This window comes from Parus major, chromosome 1, assembly GCF_001522545.3.
Source record: "Parus major isolate Abel chromosome 1, Parus_major1.1, whole genome shotgun sequence".
NCBI classification, from domain to species: Eukaryota; Metazoa; Chordata; class Aves; order Passeriformes; family Paridae; genus Parus; species Parus major.
This window is the reverse complement of record NC_031768.1, coordinates 50,517,281-50,534,171: the sequence shown is the minus strand read 5'-3', so window position 1 is coordinate 50,534,171 and position 16,891 is coordinate 50,517,281. Positions and strand designations below refer to the sequence as shown.

Genomic DNA, 16,891 nt, shown 5'->3' with positions numbered 1-16,891 from the left:
GATTAATTTAATTAAAGGCCACAAACAAAACCTAAAACTGGTAGACAAGTTCAGTCGTCAGATAGTTATGAGATATCCCTATAATACTACAGTTCTGGCCTGCAGATTACTGGGACTGTTCCATGCTACTTCATTCCAATTTGTTCTGGGATTTGCCAGATTTAGTTTCTGCACAGGTGAAGTATCAAACCTTTCAGCCTTCTTCAAGTAAATTAGAGTATTTCAGTTCAAGTGCTTAGATTTTGAAGTTGCAAGGACAATCCCTTCTAATTTAAGAGTAATTTTTTCCATGCTATCTCATGGAACATTAGATTACAGACTATGAAATATGAGAAATCACAAATCTATGTGTGAAAATGCTTCGATTTGAGTGTTGCTTTAATACTGATTTAGAGAGACGGAGGGAAACTGAGAAGGTAACGGTGGCCTCCAGGAGCCTGCTGTGCTCTCAGAGTCACCACACTGAGTTTTCTTGTATTTATTGACTTTATGACTTACCTTAGACCATTTGACACCTATACACCTTTACAACATTTACAGTGTTTGGGAGTGGGCTACAATTTGGTGCCCTTTGGTTTGGTTCATTTTGGCTTGCCGTATAGTTACCTTAATAACAGATGTCTCCACCCTGGATGGAGGGCTCTGCACTTGTGCTGCTGCTGCCATGTTGGCGATGGTGCTGAGGTGGTTCATCTGGCTCATTGCCATCGTGACAGAGGCTGGAGGTAGGCTCACGGGAATCAGTGGGTGGGGCATCATCATAAAAGGAAGTTCCAACCCTGTTGGGGGGAAAAATAGGGAAATAGGTTTATGCATCTTTTCTTAAGCACTGTCCTCTTTTTTCTCCTGATGGACAATATTCAAGTGACAGGTGACAAGATGGTTCACACTGCAGGAAAAAGCAGCTCTATGTCAGTTTTCTTCTGGGAGATGCAGGGGTCAATCACTAGCAACCATGGAGGGTTTCTAGCCACAAGGAGAGGCTATTAGACCTCTTAGTTTGTTCATATCTGTGTAATGTATGATATCATTGCTAAGTAATGGTTGTTTATCACAGTTTTTGATATCTGCTGCAAGATGCCTTATCAATGCATCATTTTTCCACTGATGCACAGGTTAGCAGTTATTTTAAGTATCAATTTTATTGCATATGTATTTGTTCTTTACTGTCTCCACTTCCCCTGCTTAATACTTTAAAGGAAGTATTCCAGTATTCCGCACATCCTTGATTCTTTTCGTTGCCTATTTATATAAACACAAAAAAAAGACAGGAACTAAAAATTGCTGATGTTAGTGCTGAAAGATGTCAACCCATACCATTTGGCAGGAGGTGGTTCTGTTGAAGAGGGTTGAGAGGATGGCTAACTGGAACATTATGCTGTCCAGGCAAGTTGGGGTGGTTAACAGAGGCCTGTGATCCTTGGGTGGGGGGACACTGAAGTTTTTCTTTATCCCAAGAACCATCACTGCTGCCTGTGGGGAATGAATATATATTATTTGGATGAATGAAGATTCCAAATTTTCAATTTCTGAATTTGGAAGCAAGGCCAGCATTCTAACCTTTTTTGTAAGCGGCAATTTATTTTTAATTTTCTTTTTTTAATATGTGAGTTGGGGGAAGGTCTTAAAGGTTAGTTAGGGTTTTTTTCCACCCACTAAAAAAGGTATGTAAGAATAACTTTTTAAAGTTAAGAGGTAGTACACAAGCACTCTAAAGTATTAGAGTCATGCTCATTCACATGAAGTCTGTGTTTTGTGTATATTGCACATACACTTTCCTCATACTTAGAATATAAAACTATATACAGCACTTATTAATATGTGAGAGAATATTTTTGCCTGGAAAATGTCTAACAAAAAATATCCTGTTATGCCAATTAAAATTTAAACTACAGTTATATTGTGTCCTGAATTTGTGAATAAATAAACGTTCTTTGAAGTAATTAAAACATTAATTTATTGAGGGCACCAACATGCATGCATATGTGCTTGGCTGATGATTCTATTTTGTATATTCAATTTTTATTTTATATTATTTATAAAAATGTAAGGGATTACATTGATTCTTGCAGTCTTCTGGTAGTGGAACAGACTAACAGCAAAGAAGAATGGGGACAAACATGTACTGAGATGACAGATCATTCATTTGAGAAACACCCTTTTTCTCTGTTGCAGACTTCCTCATAAAAAATAACCACAAAATTAAATAGGATACAATTAAAGGACAATACAGTACACTCTGTATAAAGGACAATAATGATAAATATCTCATTATTAATTTGTATATTTATATGCAATGAAAAGGTTAAGATCTTCCAAACTGACAAACTGTATCATTCTTGGTGTGTACTTACATATAATGCTGAGATCGAGTGTATGTATGTTTATGCATACACAGTAATCTATACATTCACTGTATGAGTTTATTTACCATACACAATCAATAAACAATGTTTGAATATATTAATAAATATGGATATATGCATGCATTCTCAGCAGTATTAATATACCCATCAGCAATATATGATTGCTTCCTTTTTCATGTAGAGCACAATTTCAACCTCCTGACTTTGAAAATGTCTACTATTTTCATTGCTGAGTCTCTTGATAGGGACTTTAGGATGACATAAGTCAAGATGTATTTGATCTATGCTCAGTTTCTATTTAGCATTATGGATTATAGCAAAGAGCATATTTCTGAATGTTTTTCTACACACATCTTACTCTTTAATGAACAGCAGAGCCTGAAAATCAACAGGAATGACACCACCTCCTTATTTCAGTAGAAAGGGGATAAGCCTATTAGTCTTGACATATTTTAACATCGTTTTCATTGGATGACAAAAGCACAGAAGTTGGTAGAATTCCAATTTAATTTCTCTAGATCTATTAAAAACCTGATTGTAAAAGCTGTACAACATAGTTTATAATGAAAAATACTCCATTATTGCCATGATTTTCTTTCCCTAGTTACTTCAGGAAGACAGTTAAGGCTCAATATAAATTCTAACTCATTAGCTCTATACTGTCTCAATCCCAGTGTAAATTGTTCAGAAGTAGGTAATGAAAATTCAGTCCAAAGTCTCCTGCAATCAAACAAAGCAATTTTATGAAACAATGAAAAGAATCAATTATATTAAATACTTTTATTATTTTACAAGAAATTTTTATAACCTTTATGCAGTGAACATACTTGAGCTGGTAAATACATGGTTCAAAGCTCATGACCTCTGCCAAGTGACCTTGTTTTTTTTGTATTTTGAGAACTAAGACACTCTCAAAAAGCATGAACACACATTTAAATACATAGTAAAGCAGCTAAATCTTATCTGGAAAAAGATTAATTTTCCTTTTAATTTTATGTTCTCTAATTTTCTGCTTTTTACCCTTTTGATGTACATATTTCACCCCCTAACACAGAGGCCTACCCCACCCTCCTGTTTTGCTTATCCATTCTGAAGAGTTTATAGCAATCCATTGCAGCACTCCAGCTCTGGAAGTCATCCCACCATGTCTTTGTGCTGGCAACTCTGCCACAGCTTTCCTGCTGCACAATGGCTTCCAGCTCTTCCTGTTTGGTGGCTGTGTGCATTGCTCTAGATGCATTTCAGCTGGCCTGTTGATCCCACCACCTTTTCGGGGGAGACAATTCCTACATGACTATTCTTAGGGACTTCTGCAATTTTTAACACATCAATCACACATGTTGCAGTCTTTGCCACCACATGGCACTCCATCCTTTACCATTAGCAAAACACTGTCCTTCAAACACTGGTGTGTCTCTTCCAGACATCTCTAATGACTTGATTTTATCCCTTTTCCCCTTTAAATCTAGGTTAAAGCACTTTCAATGAGCCCAAATAACTCCTGTATCTCCTTTGAACCAAGTGTAGCATCTCTCTTATAGATATGAAGAATACAAATAATACATAAATATATATTAGTAATTATGTGAATATTTGCTAGCATTAAAAGGAAGATGTTTGTATTTTATAGGGCTACTGAATTCCCAGTAATGAGATATTTTCCCTATTTTTATCAGCAAGATCTTCTACAGTGCAGTTAATTTCATGTTACATGCTGATGTTCGATATGGAGATGGAGTCAATTCTTCTGTGACCCTTCCTAACCTGGTCACAGAATTTTGCAAGGTCAGTCATAGTTTGCCAATTATGGCTCTGCTTATGTGGCTCAGAAATTAGAGCTTTCCTAAATCAGTACTCTTTTCTGCCTCAAAATTACAGTGTCTGCTGTTTTAGCATGATATTGAACACAGTAATAATTTGGAAGAGAGAAGACAAGTTTCAGAAAGCCGAAGTATCAAGGCTAGCATTTAGTGACAGTATCCTTAATACTTGTAGTCTGGAATCATCTGTTAAGATTTACTTATATGGAAAATGATTCATAGCGAGAATCCAATCTATAACATTAGAAACCACTTTCAAACTTCCAACTGCTGAGCTTCTGAACACTTTAAGTGAGCAGACACAGATACAAATAGTCTTGGCCTTTCAGTTTGTTTTTCTTATGCTAGTTAAACAGAATACATTTCCTCTTAGAGGAAACAGTTATTTCCATTAATATTATAGTAAAATAAGTGTTATTCCTTAGACACTATTCACTGTCTGCACAACTAAGTGCAAGCTACCAGTTCTGTCACCTTTTACATTTGATTTTGATTTAATGCATACAGTGGTTTCAAAGAGTATTAAAAATCTGTTGCCTTCTTCCTCTTCACTTGTTGCCCTGCTGGAGGCTTATGTTGTTCCAGTTTCCATCAGTGGTTGTCAAGTCTTTGTAATAGGATTAAAAGCTTGGACACCTGATATCCCTGGGTGCTGCAGTTCACCCTCATAAAAGCTGTTTGCTTTAAATTGAGAGAAAATCAGTTTTTAGTGGCATAATTAATTAAATTATGCAAAGTGTTCCAGATTCAGCATAACACTTTCTGAAGCAGCAATTGGAAGCTCTACATTGCATTCAAACAGCATTTCAATTGATGCTGCACTAGGCTGACCATAGAGTACCATTTTCAAGGCTTTCAAGCACAAGGGATCCAATTTTGAAATGCAAATGCTTGATGTTGAGTGCTCAAACCCCATACATATGTACTTGAATAGGCAATTTGGTAGCCAACTACATTTCATATGTGATAGTGTTAATACAGACACTCAAAAAATTTAAATGAAGTTCCAAATCTAAGTACACACGCTTAAAAACCAGGCTCATAGGATCTCACATTTTCTCATGATGGACAACTCGATGGAACAAGAATGACAATACTTTTTCACAATTTAAAAGGCAGAGTACAGAATCCATTGCTTTTCTCATCACCAATATTTCGGCACATATTTTCCATAATGTGACTTACCTTCTCCCATAATCAGCAGTTACACAACAAACCATTATTTGTACACTGAAGTGGGTCTGTAAAAGCCTGATGCCTGGATTATTTGTATTCATTAGTAGCACAATTAGGTAGCTAAGGATGGTAATAATAAATTGAAACAATTCTGGACTAGAAGGTAATGCAGCCAAGAAAAAGAAAATGAAGCAGAAAACTAGTGTACAATGTCAGCCCTGCAAACAAACCCTGATCTAAATGTACCAGGTTCATTTTTATAATCATTACTCTTATTTGCAGACTCCTTTTCCTTTTTTCATTCTGACCCCATTAGGATTCAGTTTGCTTAAATTTCTGTTTCCACAATGTGAGCTGAGGAGTTTAGTTCCTGTGATAGTCAACAGGGATCCAGCCAAAAGGCCCTGGAGAGCTGCTGAGCTCACTTTGTGGGAGATAGGCCTATCTTTGGTCACCTAAATCTGCAGCTGCTGACTCCAAAGACTACAGAGACCCCTCTCCACGACTCACCTCAATGCTCTAAACACACAACTCCTGAGATGGCCAAAAGAATTTGAATCATGTCTTATAGGGTTGGTGAGTACCACACAGCACTTACAGGAGACCTCAAGGCTATCCAGAGGTCTATCAGGCAGGTCACTCGAGGGTATCTAAGGTTTTAGCACATATCTATGCCTAGGCAACTAAGTCAAACGTTTTTTGATTATAGATGGTTTTTAGAAATTAAAATTAAGCTATCTGTCAGGCCCTTGGGTCTTCCCCTTCCTTTCATATGGAAAACTTGATATTTTATGGAATTCCAGAGAACAATTCAAACATGTCTGTAGGCGAGTGAATCCCAGCACTGGCTCAGGGATAGTTTCAGGAACCATTATATACACAAGCACTATCACATAGCAAAAGCACAGAAGAGTCTAATTTCCCACTAACAACTCATACCATACCATATTTTTGTTTGGGTTTTTTTTTGGTGTGCTACTGATCTCCTTTTAGTCTCCTAATCTTTCTGTTATCTTCTCTGTTTGCTGAAACAATTTGTATCTCAGCAACAATTACCAAACAAAGCATCAGTATCAGCTGTGTTGGCTCATTTTTCTGAAGTGGACTATTCACAATCTAGGCTATTTATGTCCACTGGAAAATATGCATAATCAGTGTGCTAAAAATTGGTAATCTTAGCCTCCTGACAGTGAGGAAACCATTTTGTAAACTGCCCAAATCAAATACTGCTGTTTTAGTCTTTGAATTGTTGAAAATTTGTGATTTTATTTCTATCTAATTTGGCTTCCTGAAATCAGATGTACAATTCATCTGCAATATTTGAGTGCTGTGAGACTGTATAAAGGACACATGTTGACAGATAAAGGCATTTTTTAAGGTCTCTATGTTACTGTTACACCATTAAAGGGAAAAAAAATCCTTTGTCATTTGTAAACAGTAGCTGTAATATGTTTGATAGTTGGATTGCTACCTCTTCTGAGACCACAAAGTGATCAGGAGATAAAATACTATGGAAAAATAAATTTCTCAAGTCTTCTCTGTAACCCTTTGTATTTGGCTTTACATAATGATTTTTCTTTCTTTTTTACGCCCTCAAATTTTTGCATTGTTTTGGGGTTTTTTGGTTATAAAATCATGTTTATGCTCTTAAATAGCCCATGAGCAATGTGAGCTCTTAATTAAAAGTGTTCATAATTTTCTCTAAAATAGTAAGCTGGTGGGTCTGGTATTTGTAGTACTTCTACTATCATGACAGATTTTATACATGTGCAGTAGCTAATTATAAAAAAAACCCAGAACAATAACACACACACAAACAAACAAAAAACAAAACCCCAAACATTTTCTTACAGAAATATAAGAAGAAGCCAAAAGAAGCTATTGAATGACATATTGTTTATACTTTCCTTACAAAAGTAGTAATCTGAGAAACAGTAGCCTCAGTCATGTAGACTGCTTCATTCACTGTTTTAATTTTATTGCACATTTGTTTTGTGGCAATGGCAAAGAAATTATAGCTGCACTTTGCACCCTAAGCCAAATTTGTACCCACTTTACTTTTCCCATATTTATATTCTGATAATAAAAATTGTAGTAGAAATTGCTAATTCCAGGAAATAAGATTGAATTCTAAATGCTGAATACCAGAGTATAGGCTTAATCATTAATCAGGAACACTGAATTTATATAAGTTAATAAATGAAAGAATTTTTTTTACAGTTACAATGAATCCCATAGAATATAGATATTTTATACTAATCCTTCATTATTTCACAAAAAAAGATTAACACAGGAAAAGCTTTTTAAAATTCAATTTAATGAATAATGAAACTGCCCAAGACAACTGAAAGCTCAGCAACTCAGTTACAGGCTGTGTGACATTTACCTAAAAATAGATTTTCCATTTGTCTCCTTTTACTAATACCTAACTTGTGCTAATTTCATAGATAAAAACAAGTTTATTTTTATGGTTATATGATCTTAAAAGATAAGAATGCAATTTTAGATATGCAAAAATAAATTTGTGACATCATCAAGAAATAAAAAATCAGATGTGTTGTATGCACTGTGTTCAGGAAAATAAAAACTGGACTCCATTTTCCTGTCAGGTACACCTGGTTAAATAGGTTAACTTCAGACCAGAAAGCTGCAAGTACAGCTAGTCCCTTGAGGCAGTTTTTAAAATATAAAGACTAATGAACCATCAGAAGTCAACCAAAAACCACCAAAACTACATTTTCCTTACCTCTCAACACAGTGAACATCACAAAGTATTTTGCAAACATCTCTATTACGTGGTATTTTCTTTTGTACAAAAATTGCCCGTACAATAGATAATTAATATATTACTAAATGTAGTCATTACATGCAATTGTGGATACAAATGTTTCCTGTATGCTTAAGGAACAGGTAAAAGTGCATATTCCTGGCTGAGTAGTCTGTAAGAACATGTTCAGAACATCTTCTGAAAAATATGGCTTTAAGTTATTTTAGTGTAAGATCCTTTTACTTCCATTTATAAAGAAGCATCCTCATTCAATTTGTTGCTCTGTATAATCAGTATAACAGTATAATAGGCTTCCTTTTTAGTACAGTGGAAACCACAACAGACAGGTCCAGAAACTTGTCCAAGGTGAAAGACACAAGTCTGAGCTTCTGAGTGATTCATGCCTACAAGTGCCTAAGTTTTCCTGAAATATGGATTTGGATGAGATTTCATGATTAATATCTATGCTGGTCTGATACAGGCAATTCCTCAGTTGGTGTGGACCCTGATTTTTGATCCTTATTACCTCTAGTCTGAGTTTTACAGCCTCTAATTCTATCAGCAGTGCTCAGAAACAAGAATAGTAAACCAAAGCAGTGTATCATGTATGTATTTAGTAACTTGTCTTCTCCCTTCTCTTTAAAAAAAATTCTCAAAAAGTTTTGAAAAATAATAACCTAATTGCTGCTCCTTTAAGTCAAGATGAAAAGTCCTGCAGATTTTCAGGATATCTAACTATGGCTGACAGTCCTGTATAAACCATAAACTAAAGAAAAACAAATACATAAAAATCTTCAGTCAATATACAGAAGTGCAAAAATTAATTACATAGACAAAATGCAAGAAGTCAGAACACCAAGCTTCCTAATGTCTTCTAGTAGATAGATATAATTGTTAGCTAGTCCACACTTTGCCCCACCTGTTTCAGCTGTGTTACATTATGAAAAAAAATGAGAAGAAAGATATATTGGGCTTGAAAGCACCAAAATTAAAAGCGAGAAGGCCTCTGTAAAATCATATTCGATCTATTCCAAAGATATGCACCAGGGATGAAAATGCAAAGCAGGAAGGTTGACATATTACAGGGAATCAAGTTTATTGACGACTTTTTTCTAAAAATTGCTGAACTAAAGAGGAATATTTCGATTTCCGGCAGAAATGCTGCACAAACCCTTAACAGTACATTGGCTCTAAATGGTTTCACACAGAATGCCTTCTTGAACATAATTTTTCAGATTTTTATGCACTGTAATTTTTTAGTCATTTTCTTAGGAAGAAAGGCTAAATTATCAAAAATCAGTCCTTATTAATCAACAGATTAATATCCAGTCTTAAGCAAAGTTGATTGCAAGGTCTCATAGCAATTGCATCCCTATGCTCTCTGGGAAAACAGCTGCATGTTGGCTGCATGAAACCCCACCAACCAGCTGCAGCAAGTTTCAGGCACTCTCCAGAGCACATGGCTGTCTTCCCCATTCAGGGAAAAAGAGACTTAATGTTTGCCCAGATATTGGCTTGATGAGCAGCATGGGGCTGGACACAGAGATTTTTTAATCGATGCTGCCTCTTTCACACTAGAAAACTGCTGTGGAAAAGCCAAAAGGCTGCACAAGCTCTGAGGCTCAAAGAGCCATTTCCCCCTCCTCTGGGAAGCAGGTCCTAACTCAAAGCTTTTTGAGGAATTCTCTTACTTTTGAGTTGCCTGTACAGCTTTGATTTAGCTCTTTCATGACCATTCTGATACAGTCTCTAATTTTTAGGTCTTATACATTCCTTATGTAAATTTTCAGCATGTAATAGGTTCAGATTTTAAAGAAATCCAGCAGTGATGATGATGATGATGATGATTATTATTACTGCTATGATTATCATTCTCATTAAAATTGCATTTTTCTAACTTTTAGCTGCACAACTTCACTACTTCAATGTTATAGGAACACATAGGTATCTATCTGTACCTGCACACCTTTACATCACACACACACACACACAAACGAAATGCGTAAATACATAAATGATACAACAAATTGTGAATTAGAGTTTTACTAAAAAATATGTTCCTTTCACATACTTGGGTTTGTAAATGGAGCATATTTGCCCACCAGCTCAAAATCTAGAATGTTCAGCCTAACAAACAGAATCATAATGTGTTTCCTTTGATCAAGAACAACTCATATGTTATCTTGTGTTTGGTGCGGAGTGACAACCATTATTACATCTCAGCTGTTTTTCAGCACTTCAATATGCTACAGTAACTTCGTTGTACACTTAAGTCTTTAGGTTTTTTTCTGTAGTTCCATGTCCCAAGACAGATGATCATACCATTTTGTTACTTAAAGGAGGAAATCTTACCTAAGAGTTTATGGATCACAAGTCTTGTTTAGGACTGCTGAAACTGTTTCTTCAAATGATTTATTGTTTTCTCAGAAGGCCAATGAAAAAAATCACAACGAGTATGACTAGTAATAACAGTAGTAGTAATAATATGTGATAGTTAGAGCAGGTGGATGCTCCTGGCCCCAAAGGGCTTATAGTGTGAAAATATTGTAAGTAACAAGTACATATACGCAGACAGCAGGCTACAAGGAGCCTCCCTCAGTGAGAAAGATCTACATATAATTGCGTATCTGTTTTAATTGCTTCTCACAATTGGTGTTGTTTATGCAAAAAGGATCATTTTCTCTGTGAAATTTAGTCTACCACCATTCTCTATTTATGTACTGATACCCTACTCTACCCAGAACTGCTGCTGGTTTTTCTGACTGAAGCCTTACAAAAACGATCAAAGGTAAAATCTTCACACAAAGGCAGCTAAAAGTATGAAATTGGATTAAGAGGGTATGAATGTGAAAGTGATACATCCTAAACAGCAAATTTCTCAAATATTTCCTTGGATTTTTGTCATCTGGGTCTAGAAGAGGGTGTTTCTAATTTCTTTTGTTATTTTTGTTTCCTTTTTAAAATGAAACCACTATCTTAAAGTTATTTAACACAAAATATTTATTTACTTCAAAAAATGTCTGGATCACTGTTACCTATAACCACCTCTAGTGGCAAAAATTTTCACCTAATGTGGAAGAGACAAAAGAGACAAGCCAGTGTTTGACAAAAAAGTCTACTGTTATTAAATGATAGCATGTTATGAAAATTTATTCAATATTGGCTTTACAGTTGTGTTTAGGTTTTTTGTTTGGTTTTTTTGTTTTTTGCTGTTTTTTTTCTATAACAGTTTTAGGACAAGGAAGTTCACCTAAGCTATTATACCAAGATTTAGTACGCTGAACTTTACCAAGCCCACATGAATCTTATTCATTGTAGTCATTCCTGTATCTTATATCAAACTGATTTGTGAAGAATGCACACACTTTTTCAGTGTACTTTAAACAATACCTTTAACTGTGCCCTAGCAGTTTTTAAAATTTTTGAAAAAAATATTCCTAGCAAGGTATTTACATCCAGATCTCATTTAGTAAAAATTAGAATGCTTCACTCTTTCAGTGGTAAGAAAAAGATGTAAACACACATCTTACTATGTATCCTAGCTCCATCAATCTTTCTTCATGATCAATAATTCAGCTGATCAGAGATGAGGGCAGTTACATAACAGAAGAGACAATAGGTAGCCAAAATGTACTTTTTCTTCACCCTGCCTTGACTCAGTGATGGTGTTCTCCAGGTCAGAACTGTGGGTACATTTTGAGAAAGATAACCTCTGTTCACAAGCCTCATGCCTTCTGACAAGTTTTGACCAGTGTATAACTGATGGCTATTATGTAATAACAAGGTGGGACAGATGCCTTCTCAACAAACTGTGTTCAGTACTCTGCACACCCAATGGATAAAGATGTTTCTGTGTTAAGTCCATCAGACTTAAGCCCTACAAACAAGATGATACATTAGCAATTCACATTGATCAGCTCTGTATAGAATGATAAAACCAACGAATTATTTGGGTTGGAAGGGACCTTGTAGATCATGCAGTTCCACACCCGTGCCATGGTTGAGGGGGCTGCATCAGCTATTTGTAGGTTATCACTCACCCTAAGTTTCTCAAAACAAATACACCCCAGCTGGAGATGTGGATTCCACTATGGTGGCCAAGAACCTGAAAGTTGCTTGAAATTTTTCTGCTACTGGATCTAGCAATGTGTTTTATGCTGCTTCAAACAAACAAACAAGCAAACATGTTACTTTTGGATTTAAAACTATTTAGGCTTAGACCTTGAATTAAAGTATTGTACAATATCGGAAGTTTTTCAGATGCTTCAGGAAAAATTATGCAAATTTTTTTTTTCAAATTCCAAACCACTTTTTATTCTGATTTAAGATATTTGTTTCTTTAAAATGCAAGTGAACATTTTTTCAGAAACATTGTTTTTCCAAACAATCTCTCTAGTGTACAGTCAATATAGATTTCCAACAAAAATAAAAATCTCCATTTCTCACTTTTAAATCATCAAGACATGAATGCACAGACAAATCACTAACAGATAACAATTATCCTAGAATTCAAATTTGGCCTAGAGGGCAGAAGAAGTTAGAGTAGTATTCCTAGGAGTGGAATTACAAGTAGAAGCACCTGACACTTGGAATACAAATTTGGTATGCAGCTTATATGCCCCTCAAGATATAGAATACATAATTCCACAATTATATTCTAAAACAGGAAAACATCTACAAATAATTTTAAAATATCTTTCCCTTTATAATATTAAGATTGAAATTGTGTTTCCATTGAAGCGAGTGAGACTTGATAAAGGCTAAAATTTCATTCTGGTTGCTTTGATGTACCAGTCTGAGCACAGCTGAGTGCAAAGATACGAGTCCTAATTCAAAGCAATGCCTAGGTATGTTAGCCATAGGATAAAATGTTTCTTATCTTGTGTTTAATCTTTCAAGGGTTAAAATATGTTACTTAAATATGAGATATATGATAAGTGAATATTTGTCCTGTAAAGTGATTCACTAGAAAGAAAATTTAAATATCGAGACTACCCTTAGTTTCCACAGGGATTTCTGCGCAGTCTTCAGGATTGACACTGTGTTAAAGTATTAGTACAATTTTTCAAGCAGATTAGTCTGAACACAACGCTTTGAAAAATTTAAAAAAGAGAACAGATAGCAAATGTCACTTCTTTAGTAGCTACAAAATGCAAACTCCAAGTGTTTTAACCTAATGAATAAATGAGTTTGTCCTTTATGTATAAAATATAGTTTGTGTTTGTTGCACAAGTTTTTTAATAATAGATGAATTTTAGGTTTGCTTCAACATATTCAATACAGTGTGATTAATTTGGTTTTTCAAAAATGCAAACTAGACATTACTATATTACTCTGCAAAATGCACAGCTTGCAACATTATTGTCTCTGTGGGATCTTAAATTGAATTGTAAAATGTGTCTTATTTCCAGTTTGATTTATGTAAGAAATTTCAGTGGATAATGCCCTTTTTGAAGTTTCACTGCTTTCTCCAAAGAAAAAATACATAACTAAAAATCATGACATAGCTTATTATAAATCACAGCGAAGTTTTATCCTTACTTAATGTTCCACTTAAAAATCATATACTGATGCTACATATTAGATTCAATTCAGTGAATTAACTTTTTTTTGAAGCTTCATATTATGACAGATTATATAACGCGTTTTTGACATGTTCTGTGATTTTATTGCGATATTCTAAGTAATTACCAAATCTCTTTTTCTCTAAAAAAGCTTTCCTGTGCCCTGAGAATTAATCTATGATACCATTTAACTTGGCTTTTTGAAGTAAATATCACTAGATAAAAAGCCAGCTGGTTCTGAATAATGGGATACTTGAATGAATGTATTAGTGTTTGAAAATGAGAGTACAAATCTTTTAAAAAGATTAATTTCCATAAGAAAGATAGCTCACAGATCTACAAAAGAATAAATTCAAAACATAATAAACTGGCAGAAAGAGAGGTAGATTAAAGTAAAGGCAGCAGCACCTTGTTATTGCAGCTGTTGTATGGCAGTGATTCTGTATCAATTACAACATTTGGTAGGTATGGGCAGCCTCTTCAAAGGCTTCAGTATAAAGCTTCAACCTGGAATACACAGTAAACCCTATGTAATAACTTGAGTGATTAATTTTTTTTTCTTAACAGGACATAACTTTTGTTCCTAACAATTGGGTCTCTGGGAAATGTTACAAAGAGGCTTCTGACTTTAATGGGAATAGCTAACATCAGTTTTGTTTTTTTTATTAAAGATTTGGATATGAATTTATCTTTATCATGGAAAGAGCTTGGCTTTATCACCACACACAAATGCTGACATCAGCATGTAAGCTGACTTTTGTTGTCCTATGGACTTTATTTTCAATATCCTGTTTCAAAATATGTTTCCTTGAATGGGTCTAGGATTCTGTGCACACAATTGCTCTGGCTAAATATTAATGAAACAAAGTTTGCTGATGCCACTAAATACTGCAAGTTTGCATAAACAAATGCTGAGCCTCAAAGAATTAAATCATACTGGGATAAACTTTAAAGTATGTGGGGCATTTGTTTGTTTTTCTGACTATGGGATTAATCCAGTTTCCATCGGACCTACATCAAGTTTTTCACTGGTAGGGTGGAAGCCAGTTTGCTCTTAGTAACCTATTCTGGGCAATCTAGTAATTTTCTCCAGAAACAGTATCCTCAAAGGATGCTATAAAGCACTGTATTAGTAAAGTGCAGGGAATTACATCTGCCAAATCCGAAAAACAAACAGCAAGACTTTCCTCTATGGGAACAGACATCAAGTGCTGAAAATGCTAGTACCAATATCATTTAGGCAACAGGAGTTAAATGTTTCAAAATGTCCTTTTCTTGCAAAACAGGTTTCCCAGACCTGCGTGTCTGGGCCATACCAGTGCAGCTGCAGGAGAGTAGCAAGTCTCTAAACAAGTCAAGTAGGCATTTGAAACACAATTGCAGAAATTTCTATCTTAGTCAGACTCAGACAGATGTTCAAGCGATCAAAACCAGGTATTCTAGGGTCATCTTAATGACACAAATTAATTACTTCCTCCGAGGCATAGAAGTATTAAAACAAAAAAAAAAAAATTTTGAATATTGAAAGATATTTCTGTTTCTATCCTGACTTGTTCTCTGTGAAAGCTGAATCGTTGTTGCTGTTGAAACCTAGAAAAATTAATAATGGCCTGAGGGCAGACTCTCCGATATTTTTGGTAAAGATTTTAGATAAAAATTTTACAAAATTTTAACAGTGGTCACTGATGAGACAGTCTATACCTAAACTGTGCTATGTATAAAAACTTGAATAATTCTTACATATAAATTTAGAAGACAAATTTCAACATACTTTTTAAATGCATCCTAACAGAAAAGTTACAGGAAACATTGCAATTTAAATTACATCGGTATCATAGAAATTGCAAAAATAATCAGAACTGGACTGAAATACCTAATCCTGAACTTCCATTTCATTCTGGTATTTTTTCAGCTCAATTCAGCATATTTTGGTTTATATCTATGTTTATGGATTTATTAGATATTTAATACACATTTTTTGATATATGTATGCTTTCTATATCTATAAAACATTTCTATATACTATAAAACATTTCTAATTTCAATGCTTTCAAATTACCATATTTCAAGATTTCTTTTGCAGTCCATATTTTTTAATTTTCCCATTTCACTGACAAGTGAAATGAATGCAGATCCTGAAACGGTGACATTTCACATGGAGTGACTATAATCAGACACTGACGCAAGACAACAGATGACCTGTTCATATGAATACTATTCAAAATAATGGTTGCAGAATGGGAGTGAAAGCAGAAGTTTGGTATAAGGTCACATGATCAAAGGTAATAATTAGTTAACAATTAGAGTTAATAGTTAGTCCCTGACAGTTGAGCCCAAACAAGTGGCCATGTTGAACAACAGAACCTGTTACCCTAAACTTCAGCTATGCCAAGAACACTGCATGGTCATCAGAGCCCCATAAGGAACGAATTATTAAGCCATGATGACTCACAGATTTTGTTTCAGACACTCATCCCTCTTGTCAGAGACCATTAGAGAAATATTCTACTGCATATGCAAACACACAGGACACTTGTGTGCACTATAAATGTCAACTATTAGCATGCTTTCTGTACTATACAGTTACACTGCAAGGCACAGAAACGCCTGCTGCCCTGCCAGAGAACAGCAAACTTCAGTGAAAGAAGAACCAAGTCAAAAGACAAGAATTAGATCTGTGCAGCAGCTGCAATGACTCATCTCAAAGACCTTGCTTTCCTCCATTATTTTAATTTGCTAAGTCAAATAAACTGCCAGACTCCCTTGTACACTTTGAGAACACTGCAGACCTCCACACAGCAATGAGCCTTCAGTGACTAAGAATAATTTGAACCGAGTAAATGAAAGTAAAAACAAATCAGGGAAGCATTTCAAGATTAAGGCAAATGTCTATTGCAATACAACTGAAAGGACTTTAAGCACTACAAATAATTCATTTTAGAATTCAGTGACATTTGCTAGTCTTTGTTAAAACTGTCTGCAAAATGTTTACAGCAATTTTCTGAAAGCAACTCCAGATTCTTTTTTAATCATACTACTTCAGGAAAGCTGCTTTTAGTTAAAATACAAAAATCATAGTTACAAGGTTTCTGCAAACATAACTGCCATTCCATTAAGGAAATGGCACAGCAAACAGTAAATAGTGGCCCCAAGGGAAATGTAAGTATTGATTTTATTACTATGTTGGTTGGGTTGTAT

The 16,891-nt window shown here is 34.9% G+C and overlaps 1 protein-coding gene across 6 annotated transcripts in view; it reads right to left on the bottom strand.

The window, feature by feature from the left end:
• The window catches only part of DACH1 (dachshund family transcription factor 1), a 354,190-nt gene that overhangs the window by 116,921 nt on the left and 220,378 nt on the right, over positions 1-16,891 (bottom strand). For 3 of the 6 annotated variants that reach the window (XM_015628133.2, XM_015628113.2, XM_015628123.2), the window contains exons 4-5: positions 1,318-1,473; positions 607-779 (exon numbers count right to left, since the gene is read on the bottom strand). In XM_015628133.2, the coding sequence (XP_015483619.1) occupies positions 607-779; positions 1,318-1,473 (329 nt within the window). The remainder of the gene's footprint in view (positions 1-606; positions 780-1,317; positions 1,474-16,891) is intronic. The other 3 variants (XM_015628142.2, XM_015628150.1, XM_015628159.1) reach the window with 1 other exon arrangement.